This window comes from Solea solea, chromosome 7, assembly GCF_958295425.1.
Source record: "Solea solea chromosome 7, fSolSol10.1, whole genome shotgun sequence".
Classification (NCBI taxonomy): Eukaryota; Metazoa; Chordata; class Actinopteri; order Pleuronectiformes; family Soleidae; genus Solea; species Solea solea.
Window position 1 is genome coordinate 9,095,349 of NC_081140.1, and position 27,583 is coordinate 9,122,931.

General features: G+C 40.5%; 2 protein-coding genes across 3 annotated transcripts; both read left to right on the forward strand.

Moving 5' to 3' along the window:
- The first annotated feature begins 1,705 nt into the window (after positions 1 to 1,705).
- Positions 1,706 to 14,536, forward strand: vwa7 (von Willebrand factor A domain containing 7). Of its 2 annotated transcripts, XM_058633918.1 has the most exons (17): positions 1,706 to 1,990; positions 4,240 to 4,476; positions 4,886 to 5,119; positions 5,355 to 5,451; positions 6,306 to 6,440; positions 6,535 to 6,730; positions 6,833 to 7,002; positions 7,523 to 7,635; positions 7,717 to 7,833; positions 8,086 to 8,295; positions 11,124 to 11,256; positions 11,669 to 11,821; positions 11,917 to 12,009; positions 12,098 to 12,396; positions 12,561 to 12,697; positions 13,292 to 13,451; positions 13,551 to 14,536. In XM_058633918.1, the coding sequence occupies exons 2-17, from the start codon at positions 4,240 to 4,242 to the stop codon at positions 14,106 to 14,108; spliced, it is 3,042 nt and encodes a 1,013-aa protein (XP_058489901.1). In that variant the 5' UTR covers positions 1,706 to 1,990; the 3' UTR covers positions 14,109 to 14,536. The 2 variants fall into 2 exon arrangements, with proteins under 2 accessions (XP_058489901.1, XP_058489902.1); XM_058633919.1 differs by lacking the exon at positions 8,086 to 8,295.
- Positions 14,537 to 17,367: 2,831 nt separating this feature from the next.
- LOC131462600 (sodium- and chloride-dependent GABA transporter 2-like) lies at positions 17,368 to 25,598 on the forward strand. Its single transcript, XM_058633920.1, has 14 exons — positions 17,368 to 17,570; positions 17,653 to 17,787; positions 19,941 to 20,081; positions 20,823 to 20,910; positions 21,028 to 21,160; positions 21,245 to 21,379; positions 21,450 to 21,553; positions 22,103 to 22,227; positions 22,557 to 22,669; positions 22,746 to 22,883; positions 23,694 to 23,796; positions 24,253 to 24,353; positions 24,442 to 24,612; positions 25,321 to 25,598. Exons 1-14 carry the CDS (start codon positions 17,411 to 17,413, stop codon positions 25,426 to 25,428), a joined length of 1,755 nt encoding a protein of 584 aa, XP_058489903.1. The 5' UTR covers positions 17,368 to 17,410; the 3' UTR covers positions 25,429 to 25,598.
- Positions 25,599 to 27,583: the final 1,985 nt, after the last annotated feature.

Sequence of the window (27,583 nt, forward strand, 5' to 3'; positions counted from 1 at the left end):
CACGTCTGGTTTTGTAATTGTCTTGTCTTGTTTTGTGTTTCATGCTACCTCCCCTTACCATGAATACACAAATAAATAATTGGTGGAAAAAAGGGCAAACAAATACATGAATAAGTGCGTTTACAATGTTTGTAATTGTACTTAAATGTTAGAAGCTTACCAAAATGTTGACTTGTTAAGTTGTTCCTATTTTGATTGTGATTTATTTGATTGATGGGGAACACAATTGGCTCATGTGACTTCTATCCAAACTGGCCAAACTGAGTTCATTTATCACAAGGGAAACACAGTAACCTCAACTGCAGCACTCTCACAGTTCACTGACAACTGGCTGCTAACACAGCGTGGTGCAGTTCCCTTTGTGGCTTTTATTTGTGCAGCTACGTGATTTGAGTTATACACTCAGTGCATGATTGAGTGTGTGTGAAGTGTTTTTTTCCAACCGCCTGTCTACCACTTTCGTGAGAAAAGCATGTTTGTGTGTGTGGTTTGACAGAAAATAAACCATTTCATCTTGAACTACCGGAAATGATGTACGTGCTGAACATAGAGATCCTTTTGATCATAGATGAATGCATGTCATTTCAATAAATAAAGAACTATCTGAAAATAAATAGATATGTAATGTGTATATAGGGGATAGTAAACATGAGAAAACAAATTGTGAATTCTAACAAGTGAGAGAATGTATTATTAATTGACCAACAAAAATCGGAGCAGCTTTGTATTCAAAATACATTATTTTATGTATTTTTTTCATTTGTAATTTCCCCTTAAAACATATGAGTTCATTAATAAATCAAAATATGTATATCAAAGCATTTTATAAACATTTATGAAGGTTGTTTTTTTTGGCACTATAAATGACACTGGCAGTCAATGCATGTGACTTCCATAACGATGCAACCTCCACACGCTACTTTATGACATTTATTGCAAGTGTCCTTGGTTTTATTTTGATATTATTCAATGTTACATCATCAACTAAACAAAAAAACTCAGTGAGGGAATCTTCAATGTTGTGCGCTGAACTATCACTGGAAAATATAGCATGTTTTTTTATGTTATTGATTTTGGTAATTATGATAGTTTACAAGTAAATGCAGAACTATGAGAGTCCAGGGGTTGTTGGGACTGTTGTCTCAGCTTTTGAATCACTGTCCGAGTTGAGGTCAGACGATCCCACAGACCAGTTACTATCTGAAGCTGCTTCTCCATCAGACTCAGCCTTATTCAGGCAGGCTTTGAAGCAGAGCTAAGCTAACATAAATAAAACAACAAGCAATAGTCTTCAAGAGTTGGGGTCAGTAACAAAATATAGACATGTTACACCCTCTATAATGCATACGGTCAAATTGACCACTATGGTAATTAAAGGTAGACATTACCAGAACTTTTTTTTTTGCATATAAGATAGTTAAAATGATAAATATACACATTTAGGAACAGTTAAATATGTTCAATTTCAACAAAGTTCAAAATGACCCCCTTGGTAGTTCTGGTGTTAACACATTCAGTCCCACAAAGTTCTGAACTGTCCCTTGTGTTGTTTAGCAACTGCTGCCCTTTTACAGCCTGAGATTTGGGTAACAAGTTAAAAAAGAAAGGGGTCGCAGTGTTTGCAGTTGTGAAAAGCAATGTTTTTTTTGTGCCATTAAAAAAGAAAGAGCGATGGAGACAGAACGAACAGGGGGGTTGGGGACGACTTAAGTTAAGCACCATGGCTGGTAATATATTCAGTCCTTTTGTGGTGAATCAATGCACCATGCAATAATGGGGGGTAAGGAGGGGTATGGGGTTGTAGGGAAGCTCTGACGGGACATCTCCTGTGAGCTCCTTCACCAAGAAACACACCCAGGACAGCGCAGTGTTACCAGATCTGTATGTGAACATGCACATGTGGTGTTCCTGTGCACTGTGACGTCTCTGCTAAAGTGAGAAGAGAAAGTCTGATCTATTTCTAGATCAGACACTGTCTAGATCGACTGAGGTGAGAACATTTTTATTACATTACATTATTATTTTGTGCAGATTTGTTTTGATTGCTTGTTACCTTGATGCATATATGACTAAACTAGTTATTTAGATAATATTATTGTAGACAGAGGAAGGAGGATATTTACAATCCAGTATCACATGATGACTCAAGTAAGTAATGAAACGATGATTGCTTAAAATAAACCACTGTTTTTAAGCTGATATGTAAGGGTTTAAGATGTGAGGAAACAATGCACTATACTGCATTATCCCTGTAGAGTGAGTGAAAGTCATAGTGCTCTTGAATCAATTAAAACTGATTTGCTGAATGGAGAAGTTTATGGGCCACATTCTTTGTTTCAGTGTCTCACAGCACAGACGATGAGAACAATACCAAAGTATTGTATCTGAGTAAGAGTGTGCAAAGAACAATAGGGGCCTCAGTACAGACTTCTGTGAGGTTTTGGAGTGGGAGTTGATCAAATCAGCACAAAACCTTACTGAACAATAGGTGTCAGGTCAATTCATATCCGTGCATGCACAACAAATGCACTGCTTCTCATGTAAAAAAAATAAATAAAAAAAATAAAATCACAAATAAGTGAAGAAGCCTTTTGGAGATTTTGGCTCCCCTCAGCTGAATGAACACTGCTTTGAACATGCATCAATAACAGCTGAGAAAAACAAAACAACGGTTCAAAAATGAAGTTATCAAAAAGTTCAAATGTATTTTTTTAAGTGGGGGTGTACGAGGTATTTATGCATAGTCTGTTTGTTACATACAGTAGACGGGATTCAGTGCATTGCACGTTTGGCGAGGGAGACGTGTGTAAAGAATTTAATTTTACCTCAGCCCTTTTTGGCCAGGTGGGGATTTGAACCAGCGAACCTCCGGTTCAAGTCAAGTTCCCTTTCCACTTGGCCATGGCCTAAATGACACTACTGACTTCTGCTGTGCTATATCAAAACGAAACAAAGGAAGTCAGTTGCTCAATAACATTCTGTTTGCCATATTTTGAATATTTGTTGTGATTCACCGATGCTGTCAGATAGGTCCCTGACAGTGTGACCCAAGTGATCTGCTGAAACTTAAACATAATACCACTGAAACAACACGGTAAATCACCAAAATGATCATGAGAAGTGTGAAAAGCACAACAGAAAAGGACTGCAGGACTGCAGAGAGAATCATTGGTGTTAAACTCTGCCCACCATCCAGGACTTGAATACATCCAGAGTCAAGAAACGGGCAGGTTATATCTCTGCAGATCCATCACAACTTCTTCCCTCTGGCAGACGTTACAGAACACAGTTTTTTCCCCCAGGCCGTCACACTGAATCAGAATCAGAATCAGAATCACCTTTATTGTCATTATACAGTGTACAACGAGATTAAAGGACAGTTCTAGTAGTGCAAGTGAAAAGATAAGAGTATAGAAGAAGAAGAACGAAACAGTGCACCAACACCTTCGACAAAATTAGAAGGATATGTAAAAAAAAAAAGTATTCAAGTATTTACAGTGGGAGCCAGTAAGGGAAATATGCAGTATATGATACAGTACATTGTACATTGTACAGCAGAGTGGATGTATGTGGGGTGTGTATATTGCACAGGTACAAAGTGTAAGAATATTGCACAGATTGGAAGAGTTACTTAGTGTTAAGCACTCTTATTGCACTTGGATAAAAGGTGTTCGCAAACCTAGAGGTACGGGCTTGGATGGACCTGTACCTCTTTCCTGAGGGCAACAGGTGATGACCACTTGATCAGTCACACAGTGTCATTAACCACTCCAAATCCAACAGAGTTAATGTTTATTCACTATTTTGCACCTTATATTCTCATCCTGTAAATAATGTAATATATATATGTACATATATATATATACAGTATATATATATATACCTAAATATATATACAGTATATATATATATATATATATACCTAAATATATATACAGTATATATATATATATATATATATACATATATATATACCTAAATATATATATTTAAAAATAGACCAGACCTCTGGACAGCTTATTTATTCACTTTCTATTCCACTCCTTTTAAATGATTGTTCTTTGTTGTCCTTGTTCTTTCAAGTTGAATGTATGTTATGTTATATTGATGTTTATGTATGTTCATGTTTTACGTTTAATGTACAGCTTGTGCAAAGGATAAAACCAGAGTCAAATTCCTTGTATGTGTTCACATACTTGGCCAATAATGCTGATTCTGATTCTGATTCCGATTCTGAAGATGTCACCAATCGGAGGAAGAGTCTGGAAAGAGAGTGGGAAGCGGATGTACTGGTTTATCCTGGCTTACCTTCTTCTCTTGGCTTTACCATGCACGGGCTTCCTCCCCAACTTTTGGTCTCGAGTGTTAACGCTGTCCTGGGACTCACACACGCACCAATACATCACGGAGCAGGCCATTCTAAATGTCACCCTGGAGACTCTGAAGAGCAGCAAGAAACACCAGGCAGAGGAGCAGGTGAGTTGTCTGCAGTCCATATATTATACTGTACCTGCTGCATTTTAAGAAACGGATGTAGTCTTCCTGTCTGAAAGGCAAACCCTAGAAAAGAAAGAAGAAAGAAGTACTGTTAGCCAACTGGTTGCAAACGTCGGGATGAAAGTCTATGGAGAAAATGGCCTTCTCACTTAATGCCAATTTTGTGAATTATGTTCCCAAAAAATAGACGATAAAGCACAGCGCATATGAGCAGATGTCCTACAGGAGCCTGAGTGCAGGTGACTGTGAATGTCCAGCTTTGCAACCAGAGAACTACGTCTATTTTATATATCAGACATCATTGAGGCCATTACTGAAGAGAGCCAATACAAAGGACTTCATAAAACTGCAACTTAACATCTGCTTCCAATGATTGTTTCCAACCTAGACCAGACTAGGACGCAGCTTCTGGAGAGCTGTAGGAGAAGTGGTGAAGTCCAACGCAGCGATGGACTTCCTGAGCTCCACCAGGTCTGACCCAGTATATCACTTTGATTCAGAGCGCGTGGACAGTGCATTGGTCATGTTACGGCAGTTCTGGGCTCAGACTCTTCTGTCAGTGCGAGCAGAGGAGTACCAAAGTGCACGCCACAGCTTGGGCCAATTATGTCACTCCCTGCAGGTATGCAGCATCACAGAAAACATATTATACACTCGTAATAAATCAAAATTTATATTATGCATTACAATGCTGTCCTGCTCAAGCATACACACAACACTACAGCAGTTGTACACACAGAGGTCAAAGTTTGAAACCCCTTTTCTGTCGAACAAAATGAGGATTTTGCTTTAAATATTGTCATTGTGCTGGAAAAACAAAGGTAACACCTATTCTTACATGTATTGTACCTCTGTAGGACTTCTACAGCCACAGTAACTGGGTGGAAATGGGCCATCACTCCATATACCACCACCTCCTGCAGCCAGAGGAGCCGGCCGTCCCTGTGGCTAACGGTAATCTTCACATCTGTGATCGCATCACATCAGTAGTTACAAAAACTCCAAAGTGCTTTGCACTAATTCTAATTCTAAGTGAGACACAGGATGTTTCTCTACTTTGGGTCATTATAACAACGTGTGTGTGGCAGATCACAATTTAAGGACAGATACTGCTGCACAAATGAATGAATTAGAAGACAGACAGACAGACAGACAGACGACTTTATTAATCCCTTTGGGAGGTTCCCTCGGGGAAATTAACACGGACCGATATGGGAAAAAAGGCCAGTATAATGTGCAGAAAACTCATCAGTTCAAGATGAATGATCTATACCACAATAGTTATCATCACTGTAAGCACATATAGATAATCTATGCATCTCTTACCATCATAGCAATCTACCATTATCTTTATGAACCAAAATCATAAATATATACACAACACAAGACTACTGAAAAACAAATAAAAATTGATTATCCTACCTTTATTTTATTTTATTTTTAAAACTGGGTAACCATTTGTTCTTTTTCTCCCTGTCCAGCTTTGCTGCACTTTTCTTTATTTTCTGATCTTTTTGAAAATGACATATCAAATGCAAATTTCATGTTATTTGTTCTCCAAGTTCATAACATCTCTTAAATGAAATAAATATAAGAATAATTATAAAAAAACAAAAAACAAAAAAAGGTTATCATTTGGCTCAGCCCTGGCGCCTTCAATGCCTTCCACCACCCTGGTAAATTTATTTGGCACCAAAAAATACACTCACTACGATAAATAATTCAATCCAAATGTGTGAAACTCGAGCAAACATGACATACAGTTTTAGTGCCATGATAAACGTCACCCTCACTGTTTCCGTCCACAGCGGACACTCCCACCTGTATGGAATGCTTCAGCGACACCTGTCGAAACAACCTCTTGCCAAGACTGACAAACAGTCAGCAACACTCCCAGCTGCTCACCACTGGCTACTTCAGCACTTCCCCTCCTAAACCTCGGGGTATGATGATCAAACAGCTTCACCAGCCCACAGTTACAGAGTCAATTCTATTAAAAAGCATTTTCTGAGTAGCAATGGCATTTTTCCTTTTCAGGTAAATGTAGTCACGGAGGTATTCTGGACAGTAGCCGCTATATGGAAGCCAAAGGCGGCATCAACAAAGACAGCACCTCACCTTTCTTCTCACCTCACTATTACCTCCATGTGGAAGCTGCCACTTTGGCTACTGAGGCCACTCTGAGTGTACTGCGAGACCTCAGAGACACTGTGGGCCACACATCTTTCCTCCGGTTAGTTATCACTGTCTGAGTGATTAATTTGAATTTTCATTCCTTTTTTAAAATTTCAGCTAAACAAATGTTTATTTTCTCTCTCCACACTTCCTCTGATAGACTCTTTAGTGTGAAGCAGGCACCAGCTTTGGTGTTTGTAATCGACACCACCGGCAGCATGTTTGAGGAGATCACCGCTGCTCGCCTCCGGGCGCATTCCATCATCCAGAGCCAAGCCAACAGTCCTGGACAGGCTGGCACCTTTCTACTCATACCCTTCCATGACCCAGGTGAGGGTTTTTTCATTCATATATTTTGCGTTCCCTGAACTGAACAACGCCGGTTACAAATGTGAACATGAACGTGAACATTTGTTTTCTCATAATTTTGGAACTATCGGATTCTAGGCCTCTTCAATTTGGTCTGGACAATTAAATGTGAGTAGTAATTACATCCGAGATCGAGAGCAACAAGAGGTGGACTCAGGGAACTACGGTGGCCATTACATATTTAAAAGAATGTAAACACTCTTCCACTTCCACAACTATTTCTTCCCTCGACTATGCATCAGGTTTATGTGGTCATTGTTCTGTTTGCATAGAAAGCTTTGGCTTTTCCATTAAAGCTGCTGAATCATATTGAGGCAAGATGGCAGCCTCTATAAAGCAAGTACACACAAAAGACTAACAATATAAATTATATTTAATTTCTTTAATTAAACCCTTCACACCGGACCTTTAAATTTAGCCGAGAAACTAATTTGCCCTACATTTCACCCATCTAACTATTCTGTTGTACTGTACTTTGTAGTTGTAGGGCCAGTGTATGAGACCAGTGACCCAAACCAGTTCATGGAGTACATGAATAACCTGATAGCACTTGGAGGAGGAGACGAACCAGAGATGTGTCTCTCTGCTATTCAGGTAACTTTAGACGCACGCATCTGAAATGCAAAAGCATGCAAGCTACTCACGTAATTTCCCATTTTTACTGTGTGATTACAGCTGGCACTCACTCACAGTCCACCTCTGTCAGAGATCTTTGTCTTCACTGATGCCTCACCTAAAGATGCGCACTTGTTTGACACAGTGAAGGCACTGGCCCTTGAGAAACAGAGCAAGGTAGGTTTTCAATTTCAAGATTATTTCTTACTGTTGTAATGATACGTGACATCATGAGACAATCTAGAGTCGGAAGAGGAAGCTGGAATATTCAGAGAAATCCCACGTGCACACAGGGAGAACTCCACATAGAAACACCCTCGTCTGAAATGGGATCTGAACCAGTGACCTTGCTGTGTGGCAACACTGCTACCCGCTTCACCATTGTGTAGCCCAGACAAGTTGTAATTTAGCTAATTTCTTTCTATTCAGGTGACATTTCTCCTCACTGAAGACCCCAACCACAAAGCAGAGGACACAGGGAGGAGGAGGAAGAGGAGGATTGTGAAATCTTTGTCCCCTGATCGTTTCTCGCTCTATTCGTCCCTCTCCTCTGTGTCAGGAGGACTGACTATATTTACCACCAACTCTGACATCCTCAGGGTCTCCACCATAGTAGAGGATAACACAGCTGCTGACAAGGTACAGCAGAGCAATCGACATTTCAACATTTTTTTTAATTGTTTTTATTTCTCCTTTATTTAACCAGATAAAAAGACCCATTGAGATCAAGATCTCTTTCACAAGGGTGACCTGGCCAAGAAAGGCAGCAGCACACATCATAGTTAAATAAAAACAGGAAGACAACAACTACAATACAAACATAGAAATACAAGAGTACAACTAGACAAACATAAAGTGCAAGAGTTGTGGTCACAGTAACAATTTAAGAACACAGGCACTGTTCAATGGTTTTTTGTTGTCTATCTTTTAAGATGGAGCGGAAATCTCCCAGTGAAATTTAGTTCAGTTTGGAGGGTATTCCAAGCAGAGGGGGCAGAGAAACTGAAAGCTTTTTTTCCCATATCGGTCCGAACGCGTGAGGCAGACAAGTGCAAAATATCATTTGAACGTAAGGCATAATGGCTTCTGGTCCGCTGAAGAAAAGTACTTAAATAGGTAGGAACCAAGCCGAGAAGAGCCTTATAGACCAGAGTCATCCAGTGTGTGTAGCGTCTTACAGACAGAGAGGACATGGAAGCTTTGGCATACAGTTCACAGTGGTGGGTGAGGCGGCTACAGCCAGTGATGAACCTCAGAGCACAACGATAGACTGGACTCAAAGACTGTAGGCAACTGTTAGAGGCACACATGTACACAACATCGCCATAGTCAAGTATTGGTAAGAATGTCGCTGATATCAGGACCTTCCTAGCTCTGAGGGAGAAACAAGACTTGTTTCTATAAAAGAAACCAAGCTTCACCCTTAATTTAGAAACCAAATTTCTAACATGCACTTTGAAAGATAGCTCCCCATCAATAATAAATCCCAGGTACTTATAACTGGTAACCAGCTCAAGAGCTCTGCCATGGGAAGTTCTAATTGAGGGGATTTGTTCCATGGGAACAGATGAGTTTGAAAAAAACATAATTTTGGATTTTTCAGCACTTAAAACCAGTTTCAATTTCTCCAGATTAGTCTGCACTGTATCAAAGGCGGATTGCAAAAATATGAACGCTTGTGCAATTGAACGTGAAGAGCAATAAATGACTGTATCATCAGCATAAAAATGGTGTGAGGCATTGGACAAGTTTGCACACAGATCGTTAATATAAATTGTAAACAAAAGTGGTCCTAGGACTGAGCCTTGAGGTACACCTTTTGTGACCTCAAGAAAAGTGGAACTAACTCCAGCCATCTGAACACATTGTGTCCTATTTGCCAAATAATCTTTTACCCAAGTAGTAGCTTGTGTGGAGATAAATTTTTTGATGAGAATATCTAGCAAAATATTGTGATCCACAGTGTCAAATGCCTTGGACAGGTCAATGAACAGGGCAACACAAAACTTTTTTGAGTCCAATGCCTCAAACACATCATTTAAAACTTTTAGGGCAGCAGTAGCAGTGCTGTGTTGCTTCCTAAAACCTGATTGAAGAGAGTTTAGAATGTTGTTAGATTCCAAAAAGTCCTTTAACTGATCGCAAACCAATTTTTTCAATACTTTCGCCAAAATGCATAATTTTGAAATAGGCCTGTAATTGTTCGCGTTTGAGGGTTCGCCTCCTTTAAGCAGTGGGAGGACAAACGCAGATTTCCAAATTTTAGGAAGTTGGTTTCTGCTAAGACTTAAGTTAAAAATACCAGTTAGAGGCTCAGCAATTAAATCAGCAGCCAGCTTTAGGAAAAATGGATCCAAACCATCAGGACCAGCTGATTTTTTGGGATCCAAATTTTCCAATGCACTACAGACCTCAAAAATAGACACATGTTCAAAATTAAAAGCACAATCAACAGGGGGATGGCTTACAACAGTAGAGTCGTAAAACAGTGTTTTTAAAATCACGATTTAAAGAATCAAACAAGTGCCCTGCTGTGATAAAATGTTCATTAAAATAATTTAGCATGGCACATTTATCAGTCAGGTGTACAGAATCTTTGACTAAAAAAGGTGGCAGTTCACTGGAAGAAGTAGTACCAGAAACACCTCTCAAAACATTCCAAACATTTGAAGTACAGTATCTGAAATAAAAAGAAATATTCATCCATCTAACTGCTTTATCCTCCACATGAGGGTTGTAAGTGTTAATCCCAGCTGACATAGGGTGAACGGCAGGGTACACCCTGGACAGGTCACCAGTCCATCACAGGGCCACAACATCCACATTCACAATCACACCTATGGTCAATTTAGAGTGTCCAATTTACCTTATCCCAATTTTTCTGGACTGTGGGAGGAAACCGGAGAACCGGTAGGGAACCATGTAGAAAGGCCCTTGTTCTTCTGGACACTTTTGTCTATCGGCTATTTTGCATCATTGATGAACAATGTGTGCCCGGTTCATATTTAACACTCAGTGATTTTGGGATTTACTGCAATAGCTGACACGATCTGCAAGATTTAGATGGAGAGATAAAGAGAAAGTGTATATACTGTATATATATATATATATATATGTATATACATGTATAAACATGCTCCACAAGAACACAACAAATAAGGAATAAGTATTAGAAAATTACAAAATATGAAAAAAAAAACATGCCACAGGGAATATGGAGCATTAAACTTGCATGAAGAATGTGCATGAATAATCCAATCAGTCAAAGTGGATGAGATAATGACTGACTTTAGTCTTCCTGACTGAACTGAAATCCAAAACATCCAAAACACTACTGTTCACATTACATTTGTCTTGCATATTTTATACATCATATCTGCATTATAGACTCTTAACCCTTTTCAAACTGGAAACACACATTGACCACAGACATGGAAAGTATAAAGGTCATTTCATCATTCCCGCAGGTGACCCTGCTGCATGTGGAAAGTGCCCAGGATCTTGTGTCCTCTCATTCCTTCAGAGTTGACAGCTCGGTAAAAAATGTCACGTTACACATCATCGGCGTCCTGAAAGAGTGCATCCTGACCAGTCCTTCAGGTAACTGTCCTTCCTTCCTATCGAATACAATATGTCACACTTTGTCTCACAATGTCTCAGAAACACCTCGGACAAATTTATTCGTACTTGACGTCAGAATCGCAGTTTTTCTAAAACACAGGCTTGGTGACGTGGGACGCTGAAGCTCTTTGTCTGCCTTTAAATAAATAAAATTGTGTCCCACCTTTTCAGATTATTCACAGCTTCACTCTCAGTAGCAATGGAGAAAATGGATTTATTGTCATTATTATGATTATTATTATTTTTATTTGGGAACTACAGACGCTGTTGCATCGCATTGTTCCAGTGTGATATTACACACAGTGAGTTAGAAATAGAATGATTTAAAGCAGCAGCAGTGTTAAAATCACAGTAAAAGTTTGAAAACATTTAACACATCTCTTCTTGCCAGACAAAAGCCAGTCTCTGTTGGGCGAGAGCGGACCCTTCGCAGAGTTGGAGCAGTTCGAGGGTCTGTACCGCATCAACATGTTTCCTCCAATACAGCCGGGCCAGTGGAGAGTCCACGCCAAGAGTGATGGACACCTCACATTCAATGTGATCGGTAAAAAAAAAACACACTGCCAATGTAATGTAATAAACCCTCCTAACTGTTACGGAGTGATCATTAACAATTTGTCATTTGATCTGCTCCATCAGGTGACAGCAGCATAGATTTCCTGTATTACTTTGCCACTGTAAGCAATGACACACACCCAGGTCTGGCTAGAGTGGAAGGTAGTCCTGTCGCAGGTAAGCATTTTTTATTTAAAGTTAGAAAACTATGGATGTGTCAGTGACTGTAAGGATCAAACCGGATATGTTGTTCAAATCTCCCCAGGTGTCCCTGCCTTTCTGGTGCTGGCTGTCACAGGCCTGGTTCCTGACAACGAGGCATCTTTCAGCCATGTGACACTCTTGGGGGCTAAAGGGGAGAACCTCCAACGGGTGAAGCTGAATTCCTCCTCCTCCTCCTCCTCTTCTTCTTCATCATCTCATTCCATGGACCAGCTGGTGGGATGGGTGGACTCGGTTCCCAGAGTTCCCTTCTGTGTTCGACTTACAGGTCGAGACACAACAGGAAAGAAGCTGGAGAGGGTTTCCACGGAGATGGTACAGCCCACTCATGTTCAGATACAGGTACTCAGAAGTACATGTGATGATGAACTTAAGTAGCTGTTCACAAATTTGACTGGTCAACTTTTAGTTTTAGAACTAAACTCGGTCATATTTATCGCCTTTTCATACCACTCTGTGTATATGTGGATTTTCTTTTCATACATCCTCATGTTTTTGCACCACAGGTGTTGTCTGTCCCTCGCCTGGTACCTGGCCACAGTTCAGTTGTAGATTACAGCATCCTGAACCATGGCCCGGCCCGACTCTTCAGTCTGAGCATGGAGGACGACTGTGGATATCTTCATAATAGAGGACCTCACAGGTTGGACAAACAAAAAAGAAAACATCATATGAACAGTCTATGTCTTCCTATTAAGTTCGTCCGCATCCCATCTTTTCAGCCACTTCCTGTCATCTAAACCTTAGATTCCACAATAAGGGGGCATGACCCCCATCGAAGGGGCCCAAAGCTCCAAAGGGGGTCATTGATTTTAAGAGTAAAATAATGTTTCAGCATTTAATTCATGTTTTGTAAGGGAATGCAAAAAAGGGGCGTAGAATAATTACAAGAAAATTAGATAAACACTTACCAAACAAATTAGGGCCCGTGAAAATATGAACACGGGTCTTAGAAAGAGAATGCTGAACGTCTGATAAATTAAAAAAGGTCACAAAGGCTCCCTCTAAAGTCCAGGCTGCTTAGACTCATTAGATGTGTGTATGACAGTGAAAGTAAATTATAATACAGGGAGTTGTGAGAATGTAACATAAACATCAATTTAAACTTTGCAGTTGCTATACAAAACAAAGCTGCTCTGAATTATTCAGGGTTATATGTAAGGTTCAGTGAATTTAATATGGCACGTTTATATAGAATCTGAATTTCCACCTCAGTTTTGTTTTCATTATCCTTCAGGTTCCATGTTACAGAACACGGGTCCTTTCATGATCAGGTGAACCTTCACACTCCTGCGACAGCTCAGGCCGGAGCAACAGTCACTCTTACCCTCACTGTGCGCGCTCTTGACTCTGCAGACTCAAATTATGCGGTCGCCTACTTGACCGTGGTCCCTCTGGTGAGTATGAACTGAAAACTAATAAGATAAGCTCCTCTCTTTGTTACTTTCTGAATCCTCCTTTGTGTCAGTCTTAAATTACTCTTAATTTTGTTTTAGGATCCTGATACACTGCCACCATCCTGCTCTGCTGCAGGAGGACAGTTCACCTGTCCCTCTATTTGCAGTCTGTCTAACTGGAGTGTGTCTCTGGTCGTGTCAGACAGAGGGCGCTCTGGCCTCGCTGCCCTCCAGCTACAGAGAGGTGAAGGTGCTCTGATGTTATATCTCAATCCTCCTCCCACAGAGGACAGCATAAGAACAGCCCAGTCCGGCCTCCATAAGCACCAAGCACACAGGGACCAGACAACCAGCATGGGGCGCCACTACCATCATCTCTACAAGGCCAGAATAGAGAGAGGAGACTTGCCTTTAAACGTGTCAGAATGGGCCTCATCTCAGCCTCTGTGGGTGAGATACACATCCAGCTGCTGCTCTGCTCAGGCAGAGCTGCTGGTGTGGGACACAGCTGGAAACATGAAGCGCTGCCACCTCATGCCTGGTCAGCAGAGACAGCAAAGAGACAAGAGCACAGAGACCAATGGAACTGAGCACATCACACTCACTGCACTCTCTTACTTCTTTGTCTTTGTCCTGCTGTGGTTTCATTTGCTTTAGCTCCATGTCATTATTAGTGTTTTGCAGGTCAAACTACTTATGTATGTGGTGATCACTGGATCTGAGTTTTCTAGATGATATCCAAGGCAATATGAAGCTTGTCCTTTTTTGGGGGGGGGAATCTGTGCACTTGAATAATGCTTTCTTCATGATTGCTGATGTTAAATGTCGACTACTGTGATGAATAATAAATAAATTGTACTGAATAAAAGAATGGAAACTGATTAACTAATTAAAACTAATTAGTCACCTTATCTCTTGCTCCATCATAAACTTATTTCCCTATACCAGTGTGTGAAGTACAGTATATGTAACGGAGGGTGATGAGAGAGTGAATTATCTTATTGGGAATAAACCTGCCTCTTGTGAAAAGTACTATTTAAACTTACTGATCTGAGCTTGACACAGCATCCCCCATGACCCTCATGTGGAGGATGAAGCTGTAGAAGATGGATGGATGGATGATTTGTAATGACAGTAACATTTGGTTTTCAAAATAAAAACACTGAGAGAACCATGTCTCTGAGTGCACATTTGAAAGAACATCTTTGAATTGGAAAAATAATGAAAATCATCACAGCCATGTTTCAGAGACCTAATAACTGGACTTTGAGCAAGTATATAAAGAGAGTTCTCCAAAAGCTGTGTTCAGCACATTGATGTCTACTTATGTACTGGATAGTAAACATTTTAATGTATAGTTTTAGAGAAGTTTTGAGTTGAAAGTCCCATATTTGCACCTTTAACCGAATAAATGATCAACTTTGGGCAGCAAAATAGCAAAATAAGATTGACTAGGTTGTGTTCAGGACATCTATGACGACTATCATACTGTAAATCAGACATTTCACTGTAAAAGTGCCAATATGGACCATTTAATTTGAAATTTCTCAAAAACTGTACAGTAAAAATGTTAAATTTGCAGTGTGGTAGTAGTCATAGATGTCCTGAACACAACCTAGTCAGTCATGATATTAATGTGCTGAACACAAGCCACAGCCAGGCGGCGCTGTTGTGAAGCGCATCATTATGCCGACACTATGTCCACCAAATAAAAAGTTTTTGCTCACATTCACTTCACCAAGAAGTAACTAAAGGTCATATCAAGTCCAATTCGTTTTCTTCCCTTTTCTCTCTGTGTCTGCCAGGACGTTTTAATCATAGAAAAAATATTCATTTGTGACTGTGACTTATAAAAGGAAACTGGAGTGGGACTTGTACGGAGCCCCTAAAGGGACATCGAAAAAAAAATAATTAAATGTTTCTGGTGCGCATGAGATACTTTCTGGTGATCACGAGATACTTTCTTGTGAGCACGAGATACTTTCTTGTGAGCACAAAATACTTTCTCGTGACCACTATGTGTTGTCGGTACAATTCTGGACACAGGGCATAGGACACATGGCTACCAAAGAAGAAGAGAACAATGCTACAGCTATATGTATGTTTAAAATATAATGAAACAACTTAAGCTCAGCACCATTTAAATATCTAAATATATAAAGATACAGATTTATACAATATTGTGGGCTTGAGTTGCAGTAACCAATAATGAGCAGAGAAAAATATGTTTGAATAGGAAGTGGGTCATTAAGGGCATGAACACAACTCATGGTGCAATACACACTAACAGAAAACCAGCAGTAATCTAGTCAAACACGGTTTACGAGGCTGGACCACTGTGAGTAAAGGGCCTTGGTCTCTGCCCCAATTCCATCACCCTTGGACATTGGAGAGGACAGGGTCATTGTTCTGGTCATGCTGGAGTTGTGCTGCGTCAATGTTCTTGAAGCTGTGGGCTGCAGATGATGCCTGGGGCTCACCGGTGCCACTGTCTAGGTGGTTACCATCATTGTCGGCTGGTGTGTCAAGCAGAGCTGCTACTACCAGAGTACCCGCCTCTCGTTCCTCCGTGCGCCAGCAGTGTCGACCCTCCTCTTCCTCACAGGGCCGCCGGGACAGTGTGTCTGCGTTGGTGTGGTGACGACCAGCCCGGTGATGGATTTCTAAGTCTTAGTCTCGTAGTGTCTTAAGCCACCTAGTCAGCTGCCCCTCCTATTCTTTGAAGTGGAGACGCCAGGTGAGGGAAGCATGGTGGGTGTGCAGCAGGCACCTCTGACCATAGAGGTATGGACGAAAGCAGCGAAGGGCCAGGACAACAGCTATAACAGCTACAGGTTAAAGAGCAGTTGCTCTCTGGACGGCTGAGGGCACGACTGAAGTAGGCGATGACCTGCTCTCCTTGCTCCACCTCCTGCGACAGCACTGCACCGGGACCCACGTCGCTGGCATCAGTGTCTACAATGAAGTGTCATTGGCGGTCAGGGTAGGCCAATATGGGGGCCTTGCTGAGTGCCAACCGGAGCTGGGAGAAAGCACGGGCAAGGTCCTCACCCCACTGGAATACCTGTTCTTTCAACCGTGGCAAAGTCCCTGACGAATCGCCAGTAGTAAAACGCCAGGCCGAGGAAGCTCCGCAACTCACCAACATTGTGGGGAACATGCCAGTCCCTCACGGCTGCTATCTTAGCTGGGTTGGTGGTTACCCATGCCACACCAACAACGTGTCCCAGGAAGGAAGTCTCCCGTCGGAACAGATGACACTTCTTGGGGTGTCACACAGCGGCTCCGCGGGATGTCAGCAAGGACCCTCTCCATAAGGCATTCGAAGGTGGCCGGGGCATTGCAAAGACCAAAGGTCATCACTTTAAAGTGCCAGGGTGGTACAGATCATCGATCACTTGTTTCATAAGAAGGTGGCTGAGGCAGCCTGAGGTGAGTCGCAGTCCTTCTTCACCGGCAGGATCGAGCAAAATGGCTCCTGCAACCCAGGCAGAGCATGGCCCCGGGTACGTCCACTACTGCTTTCCATTTAAGAAACAAGTCCAGCCCAATGATGCAGGAGTCTTTTATCTTTGCCAGCCAGAATTGATGATCAACACTGCGGGTGGTGACAGTCACTGGGAAGGTCTTCTCTACCAGCATCTTGGTCCTACACAGTTTTGTGTTTAACAAACTCAAGACGTGCACAGATATGTTAAAATGTTTTAATTTTTTTGTCCACACATTACTCAGGGCCCCTTGGCCTATGCCTTGGCCAAGCTCTGGTTAAGTGGCTGCGCTTCACTTCAACAGTATCAGAGATAAATATTTATTCCCAGCAGCAGATCATTTATATCCTCTGGGAACTGATTAACCAGTTAGGCAGTTGCTCAGGAGTTACTAAAGGCAGAAGGCAAACCAAGAACAAAAGGAGAATAGGTTATGAGGAAGAGTGGCTCCAGACTGATTTTGTTTTTGCAATGATGGAAAAACAATGTGCAAAACAAAACAAGCAGGAGGAGGTGACTGAGAGAGGACACTGGGGCAGTAAGGTAGAGTTTCTACTCGCTGTGGCAGGAAATGTTGTCGGCCTCGGCAACGTCTGGAGGTTTCCTTACCTCTGCTATAAAAATGGAGGAGGTAAGTGAATGTGATGGTCATTAATTGTTACCTGAAAAGTGCAGGATGGTTATGCAGTATATGTTCTATGTCGTCAATTCAGGTGCATTCCTGGTGCCATATGTGGTATTTGTAGTGACCTGTGGTGTACCACTGTTCCTGCTGGAGACCACCATAGGCCAGTTCTCCCAGGAGGGCAGCGTCACCTGCTGGAGGAAACTATGTCCACTTGCAGAGGGTAAACTGTCCAGATTAACGGCTTTATCAGAGCAATGCAAAGCACTGTAATACTCTAACCAGTGCTAGATATGTCAGGGGGCAGGGGCTCAGGTAAAAAATAAAAAAGAATATGTATGATTATTATAAAGAATTATTAACCCTAAAAGTTCCTTTATTATCCTGACTAATTTGATCCTAGAGGCAAAAAATGTCACCTTCCCAAAAACTGCTGTAAAATGTCCTGCCTGTTTGTTTATACAATTCCACTGTTTGTTTGTTTTTTTATAAAAACAAAAAATCGATATATATTTTTTAAAACTGACTAATTTGTTCCCAGTGGCATGTCCCCTTCCCAAAAATTGCTGTAAAAATATTAAATATTAAATTTTTCCAAAAATGAATATCCTCTGGCAAATTTTAACTATATTCAATTTAAAAACAAAAATGTTACTCATACCCTCATGCCAATGTTTAATACAGTTCAACAATTTTCTACTAAATGACTATGAAAACAAATGACTGCCATCTCACAGAAATGACACATTAAATGCAATATTGGGGCATTATACACGTTTAATGGATATCTAATATTTTGCATTTAAAAATATATATATAAAATTAGAAATTGTTTTTATAAAATTGTCTTAAAGAGGCCCTTACCTTGTCAGAGGGTGAAATGGTAACTGTTAAAAATGTATGATGAGGCTAAGGATTGGTTAATGAATGAAGGTATACCACAGTGAGCCAGTAGACTCATTGCGATTAGAAGTTTCAATGCATAAGAGTTAAAAGGGGACATACTAGACTAGAAAATATATTTAAAATAGTATCATTCAGGAATCTGTATGAGAGCCCAGATATTAATACCCAGCCACATGTATATATTGCAAATATCTCTATCTTTTTTCACTTTTCTACCACTGACCTTGTGCTACTGCAACAAGTGGAATTCCCCAGTGTGGGATCAATAAAGAAAAACTGTGTAGTGTTGTACGAACGAAAAGGCTGAAGAAGATTCACAGTAATCTTATGCGAGACACTGAAATGATGACTGATCCAGTTAGTTTTGTAATTGTTCCAACACTTATTGTGGGAAGTTTGAGGCAACACGGCCTCTATGACCCCAGCCAAACTAATATTTAAACAGGAGGTTGATTCACAAGTGCATAAACTAGTTTTCAGGTGGCGCTGCACGAAAGAAAGCTGCAGAATTAGCTATTTAGTGCCACAAGGGTGATGGAGTGTGTGAAGTCAGATACACTTCAGTTAGTAATGTCACCAGTGGAGAATATTGATAGAGCTCTGAATATCACACAATTCAGTTTGTTTATACCACCATGTTGGCAGGAAAAATCAGCTCCATATGACTCTCTCATGATGACAGTGTCAGGGAAAAGGAAGTCATTTGCTTCATGTCAGGACAGATGAAGGCAACAAACAGCAACATTGCACTAGTAAACGGGTTGAGCATTGACTGAAAACAAAGGTCATTCTCAGCAGTTTGATCCTGCACTGCCACTGTACAACGCTTCTTCAGTAACATCAGACAGTATTGCTTGACAGAGGCCGTTTCCAGATGAAGAACACAGCCTACAAATATTGTCAAATTGTTTCTGTTCACTAAGCTATAAGTTGTACATGAGGTAAAAAAAAATGATGCAAGGGATTTGTACAACTAACCCTAACCCCAACGGAGTATTAGGGCCAAAATCTTTCGAGAATAAAGTCATAATATTATGAGAATAAAGTCATAATATTATGAGAATAAAGTCGCAATATTATGAGAATAAAGTCGCAATTATTATTCAAGCAAACTCAGAGGATCAGCTGCAACCTGCGTCAAGATGAGCAACACGGAGCATTTTGTGAAGTTACTAATTGATTGGGGCTTCACAAATAAAGAAATACTTAATATTTTTGGCACGTCAGCAACACGTTATCTTTAGCATCAGGACATCAGGTAGAAAATAATTCATTTTGAGGTCAGTCAAAATATCAAAATATACACAGTCAAAATATTATGACTGTATTCTCATAATATTTTAATATTTCAAGTTTATTCTCGAAAGATTACATATTTTTTCTTTTCAGTTTGACCCTTATACTCCATTGTAGATTTGGATCATACATGAATGAAGGAAGTCACAGTTTTGGCTGTGTCTACACATGCAGGTATCGGCTATGGTGGGCTGCTGATCCTCCTCTACAGCTGTATGACCTACATCATTATTCTGTCCTGGGCTTTGCTCTACCTGGTGTTCTCCTTCAGTTCCCAGCTTCCCTGGTCCAACTGTGACAACTACTGGAACACAGGTAGCACTCGACTCGACTTGTGCAACAGAAGGTCTTATGCAGTAATCCTTTTTATGATCTACTGATGTTACATCACATATCATAGCGTCACTGGATGTTAATGAGGTCAGTGGGAGTTTAGTGCTTTTCAGACCGGGTCCTCCCATAGAATGCAAATATTCAGACTTGTAGTAAGAACAGCACAGATGTAACAAGGAACCAAGACCCTGAAACGGAAGCAGCGCAATGAAATGCAGCCATCATCCATTTCAATGTGATTTTTTTCCCTTTTTACACTTTGACTGCTTGTCAAACTGTGATTCCAAAATATTACAAGGCTGAACGTTTATCGGAAATTCGAGAAGAAAACTTCTTTGCAAACATCACAGCATATGATAATGAAACATTTAAAGAAATGCCTATGTTTTTCAAACTCCAAATATGGGTGGCATTACTATTGGGTCGATGTTTGTGTTGTGTTTTTGAGTTTAGCACTGCTATTTCTCAGAGCATGTCTGTATTTTGTTGTGTCTTTTTCTTTTATTGCTCTTCTTCAACAAAATTGCTCTATAATTAATAGAAGAGGGGAAACATTTCATGGAAAAATGGCTCAAACCACAGCACACAGTCCAACATGCTTTATAGCTGAATAATGTTTGACAGCATGATGCATTTTACGGTTTCCAACAAAGCAGCACACCTATTAATGTTACAACATTGTACAAATAATTGTCTGAATATAGTGTCTCACCATCCTTTCAGATGACTGTGTAGACTTCACAACAAGAAATAACAGCATGAAATGGACCAACAAGACAAACTCAACCTCTGCTTCCACTGAATTCTGGGAGTATGGCTGCCATTAACATTCCTCTTGGCTCTTCTTCATGTTCCAAACAACTGCTACATGCTTGTTCTATGCAGATTAAACAAAACGTGTTTTACTCCTTCACGTTCGTCCATGTAGAAGGCGAGTGCTGGCTATTTCAGGAGGACTTGAGGAGTTAGGCAGTATCCGATGGGAGGTGCTCTTGTGTCTAATTGTAATGTGGATAACCTGCTACTTTTGTATATGGAAAGGAGTCAAATCCACGGGAAAGGTATTTACATATAGGCTGGAAACTGTACAATGATACATGGATCTGTTATATATTTGTAGAAGTCACACTTGTCTTTGTTCCCAGGTGGTTTATTTCACTGCTACATTCCCCTATGTGATGCTGCTCATCCTTTTGATTCGTGGACTTTCTCTTCCTGGTGCTCTACAAGGAGTGGTGTTTTATCTTCTGCCTGAGCCCTCGCGACTCACAGATCCTCAGGTTAAGCATCTCAGACACACACACACACAGCATGTGGACAGATGGACTCACTGCTGCTCTGCTGGAACAGGTGTGGATGGAGGCTGGGGCTCAGATCTTCTTCTCATACAGTGTGGGTGTCGGCTCTTTGACTGTGCTAGGCAGCTACAACCAATACAACAATAACTGCTACAGGTGAGTAGTTGTTAATGAGCCTGTTTGTTAATGTGTAACCTCAGAACCTCATTGCTTCTCTGACCTTTGACCTTTCATATATCATTTTCCTACCACAACGGGACCCGCTTGCAGAGTAGATGTGGTGAAACAGCCAATAGAAGCTCTCTCTGAACCGCCCTGTGATTGGTCAAATCCTCTTGTGATGCGGCAGATTATGCTGTGAGGCAGTAGACAAGCAGAGATGCAGATGTGTCTTTCACATTGCTTGATTTGCATCATTCAGGATATTATGGAATTATAGACCAATAATGCCAAATAAATCCTGCATACTATATCTTCAATAAGACACACATAATGCCAAGCAGAAATGACGTCATACTCCAGAAACACTGTATTTCTTATGGGTCAGTTAGACCTCAAACATAACAGGAAAGCTTTTTTGGGCTTTTTCTAATATTAATATAATATTCTAACATCACTCTCAGTCCTGATAAAGAGATAGACAAGAGAGGGATATTTGCATCATGGACTATAAACACATACACTCGGTGTTTTCATGTTTTGCAGAGACTGTCTGTGGCTGTGTTTGCTGAACAGTGGGACCAGCTTGGTAGCTGGGTTTGCAGTCTTTTCAGTGCTGGGGTTCATGGCCCATGAGCAAGGCATTCCCATTTCAGAAGTGGCCGAGTCAGGTAATGCCAGCCACCAGAGGTATTGCCACAAACATGGCCATATTTACACAGGAAGTGTAAAGTGTAGCTCTGGCTACTGTGTCACTATTTTAATAAAATTGTAGATGTGTTGTATTAGCTTCCTGTTAAGTGATACATGCCCATGGACCCAGCATAATAACGACAATTTCCTTTAAAATATGCATTTGGTTTTCTTCAAATCTAATTTTTTTAAATGAATATCGAGACTCAATTGCAACGTTCTGCATTTGGCCTCTTCAGGCCTTTATCTGGATATCAGTTTTAGAAGGCAGACTGTGTAAAGACACCATTCTGATGCTGTTTTCCAGGTCCAGGCCTGGCATTCATTGCTTACCCTCAGGCTGTAGCCATGATGCCTCTGCCTCAACTGTGGTCCATCTGTTTCTTCATCATGCTCATTCTCTTGGGCCTGGACACACAAGTAAGAAGCTATTTTTTAGATCAACACGTTTCCATTAAGAAATCAGCTCATTCTCTCTTGTCTGCCTTCTGTTCAGTTTGTCGCAATGGAGGTGGTGATGACATCCATCACGGACATGTTTCCCACTGTAATACGTAAAGCAGGCCGTCGAGAATGTCTCCTCCTCCTCTTCTGCCTCATCTGTTTTTTTTCTCAGCTTGTCATGATCACTGAGGTCAGAAAATGATCACATTTATTTATTATTTGTATCATTATTATTATTATTATTATTATCATCATTATTATTATATTATTATTATTATTATTATTATTATCATTATTATTATCATCATCAATAGTAATAATAATAATAATAATAATAATAATCCGACATGGCATTGTTGTGGTGTTAAAAATGCAACATTTTTATGTTGTGGTTTTGTGATTCATTTGATCAGACAAAACACCTTATATGTACAATGAAATCACATTTGGTGACAGCACATGAGCAAACCACAAAGCTAAAATATGACAAATGCACATTTGTTAGAAAATACACAGTAATATAGTAAGACATGTTAAGACTGGTACTGCACAAAAGGCAGGACTTAAAAGCAGGACACCAAAAACAGCTCAGATTTCAAATAAAACCACTTTACTTGTCTCAAAGGGTTGGATACACATTGAATCAGTCCAGGCAAACAAATCCAAAAAGGACAAGGCAAAGGCAGAAGTCAGTAAACAGGCAATAGTCCAGAAACACAGAAAAAAGTAAAGGTACACATTAGGGGGAGGGAGACAACGTGACAACGAGACACAGGTGAATCTAATGAGGGCGGGGCAGACAATCAAGACCTGAGGGAAAACACACAGGGACAGGAAGTGAAACGAGAGGAGAGGTAAGTTTCACAATAAAGCAGGAAACATGAAAGAAAGAAACAAAATGCCAAGATGTTTCACAACAATAAACATCACAAAACAGTGCTTTTGGCAAATTATGAAATGTAAAATATATACGATTTTGACATTTACTTCTTGTCTCCAGGGAGGAATGTATGTGTTCCAGTTGTTTGACTACTATGCCTGTAATGGATTCTGCATCCTTTTTCTCGCTGTGTTTGAAAGTCTGGCGCTGGGATGGATATTTGGTAAGTGCAGTATTGTGGGGTTGAATCGCACAATATTAGTGATGTCTTAAGTAATCACCTGGCGTCACTGATGTAATCTGGCAACTGGCTGTATACCCCTTAACCCTCACCTGTAAAAATGGGAGTTGTTTCTTTAAAAAAAAGAAAAATAATAATAATAAAAAAAAAATAATAATAATAATAATAATAATAAAACAACAGAGATTTAAAGAAAAAAAAAATCCCTATGTGGTTAAAGTGGATGAACAACTGGATCCTCATTTTTGAACAATAGCATTTTTCCTATTAGACTGTGTCTGGACACCGTCAGGGTTGCATAGTCACATTTGACACAGCTGCACCAGAACCACAGACCACAGACTTTAGATTAGACTGAGGAAAACTGATCCAGTCATTCGTACACACCTGGTCTCACTTCGTAACTGTACTGTTTATCTGACCTTATCTCCCCTGAAGGGGTCCAGCGGCTCTATGACATCATAAAAGACATGACAGGTGTGCGTGCCAACGTGTTCTTTAAAGTGTGCTGGCTCTACCTCACACCGCTCGTGTCACTGGTGAGTGAGGATGTCAGCGCTCAAAGGACTTTGCATTTCTGATATGTAAACACGTGTCTCTCGAGCATCTCTTTTGTTGCTTTCACAGGTCTCGTTCATATGGTCTTTGATTGAGTACCAACCTCTGACTTTCAATCGTTGGTATGTGTACCCAGACTGGGCTTATAAATTAGGCTGGATGTTTGCCCTATCCTCCATCCTGCTTGTGCCAGTTTGTGCTTTGTATAAACTGGGACATGGGACTGGAAGCCTCAGACAGGTAGGACATAAAATCAACAAATTGCATTGTGTATAAGTTATATTGACTCGCCAGGTGGCAACCAGTCATGATGTCACCCATAGGACGTTAAGATTATGTTCAGAGTTGTCACCTGCAACAGTCAATCACACTTGTGTTGACTTATTTGTGCAATAATTTATTGCATATTTTCCTCTAAATGGCGTTAAAACTCACAAAATGGTTCTTTCTCTAATTTTCTGTGATAATGAAATGACAATAACTCATATGCTGAGTGCAGCTTAAGATTAATACAGGGTTTTTTTCAGTTACGGACAGATTTCAAATCCACTTTGCTATTTTAACACAATCAGTGAAAATACACATGGACATGAGAACTTTGTGCTATTTAAGACGATACAATGGACTCATTCAATCGACATTCACTCCATGTTCTTCACAACTTCCTTTCCTCCCACAATCCTTTTATGCAAAAAATGAACTAGTATGCAAAATTTGGAAAAGCTGCAGTAGAATGAAAGCCTGGTATTCACTCAAGCCTAAATATAAAAATATAAGAAATGTCACATTGTTACAGGAAAGTCACAAAACAAGTTGTAATTTTGATTATTGCATTGATGCTGTTTTACTACTGCAACAATGTAATAAACTCTATGGATTTTATATTTTTGTACCAGGTATACTGTATATAAATATACATATTAGTGATTATTGATCTCCCTTTCTAAGCGCTTCCATCACCTGTGCCAGCCTGAACCCATCAGCTTGCTGACTAAAGTGACAGAAGCTGAGCTGCAGCACATCGCAGATGAAGAAGTGCAAACGTCCACTGCCTGATACGAGGGGTCATCGGATCCCGAGCTCTTCTGCGACTGTATTAATAGTCCTACGAATAGAGCTGCAATTGAGTGGGATGTTTCTGATTACAATATTTTGCAGAAATGTTATTATTACTATTTTTAACCACGACATGTAAGATACTTATTCCGATCTACATTGTTAAAAACCTGCCATGTGAAATGTAAACATGAAATAAATGACTGCACATATTCAATGAGAGCATGATTCAGTCTCTATGAGAACACTACTACTAGTCTGATCTTCATGCAAGTCTTAAGTGTTAAGGATAACAACCTGCTTTAGCTAAGCTCACCCGATTGAAATATTTCATATTTTTTATTAAACATATAGTTTAAACATTCAGTTTTCTCTGTCTCACTGAGGATTCTGTCTTTATGGCCCCTGGAGTCATTTTAACACAGTTGCATGCTTCTAATCACAGTGGCAGTAGTACTACATTGTCTAACTGTAGAATGATGGATATCTTAAATGGGTTTCTTTTTTAACACTTTCAGCTTTACACATCAACACATCGTGATAGTAGATGTTTGATAAGATTAAGATTTTGGAGTGTTTTTAATATGCCCAAGCTCAAAGTCACACCTCCACTAAGCCTCTGTTGGAGTCATTTATCTTGAGAGTGAATGGTTGTTTGTATCTATGTGGCCCTGTGATTGACTGGGGCTATGTCCAGGGTGTGACCCCACCTTTCGCCCTATGTCAGCTGAGATTGTCACAGCACCCCCCCAAGAGAAGAGGCCTATGTGCCATAACTCGAGGAACTTAAAAGATAAGCAGAATAGATGAAAGACGGATGGACAAGACATGACAAAATTCCTCCCAAAGTGACAAGACTGGAGTAATCGTGCCACACATGCATTAAAACCTTGACGAGCCACTCATTCCCTGCTCAGCTGGATTAATTCAAGGTTACGTCAATTCATGACACTCACTGAAACAGTATAGACAATTTTATATTGCTTTATTGAAATACCTGACCCTTAGTTATGTAATATACACAGTATAAACCACTTCAGATTTCCGAGCTTGTGTGCATCACTGACGAGCACAAAGTGGATGGAGAACAAACACAAAAAGTCATACACATACTGCATGCATTAAGTCACTTGAGTCAACATATTTTTTTTATATCAACATTGTCAAACTTTAAGGCTCACCAAGCAAAATAGATCGGCAATTCCGTGCCGTTAATATTAGGATTAGTATTTTGTCATTGCTCAAATGCTTAAAGTTGCAGTAATTGATTGTTTCATGGAAGTACCTGTCCGTGGCTGAGCACTTTCTTCCTGGTCGTACGGAACTGTGGTGCGCAGATGGCCTAAGTAGAATCTTGAGGCACAAAGAGCACATGTAATGTTTAATATAAAGTTTGACCAGTTCTTGGGCATAAATTAACTTTAATTGCATATTCTTGCAGGTGCACCTCAGTGACACGGATGGGATGGACATCTATATGGCTACTTAAAGGTGTTTCTGTTGTCTCTGTTGTTGTGGTGTGTCTGCAGAAAACCCCACCAAAGAGGAGACAAACAAAGGTTGGTCATTTTTACATGAGTTTCTTTTACTTTTTTTTACTTTGTGGAAAAAAAACAACAAAGGCCCCGGTTGGAACAAGGGCCTTTCTGCATGGAGTTTGCATGTTCTCCCCGTGTGTGCGTGGGTTCTCTCTGGGTTCTCTGGCTTCCTCCCACAGTCCAAAAACATGCAATGTGGGGATTAGGTAAATTGGACACTCTAAATTGACCATAGGAGTGAGTGGGAGAGTGAATGGTTGTTTGTCTGTCTCTGTATGTGGCCCTGCGATGGACTGGCGAACTGTCCAGGGTGTACCCCGCCTATCGCCCGATGTAGCTGAGATTGGCACAGCACCCCCCGCGACCCTCTGGTGGAGGATAAAGCGGTAGATGATGACTGTACTCCTGAAGATTAGAGGTAAGGGCGGCGGAGATCGACATGACTACCTCCACACTGATGAGGAAGACACGGAAAACGTTACCACACTGACGGCATCTCTTTTGGTAGAAGACGACAGTCACCCGTGGTCATACCTGGCAACAATGTTTCGCTACGTTGGGATCGGGGAAAATCCTAAAATATACAGAGTGAAGTGCCACGAGATAAAGGCGTTTAA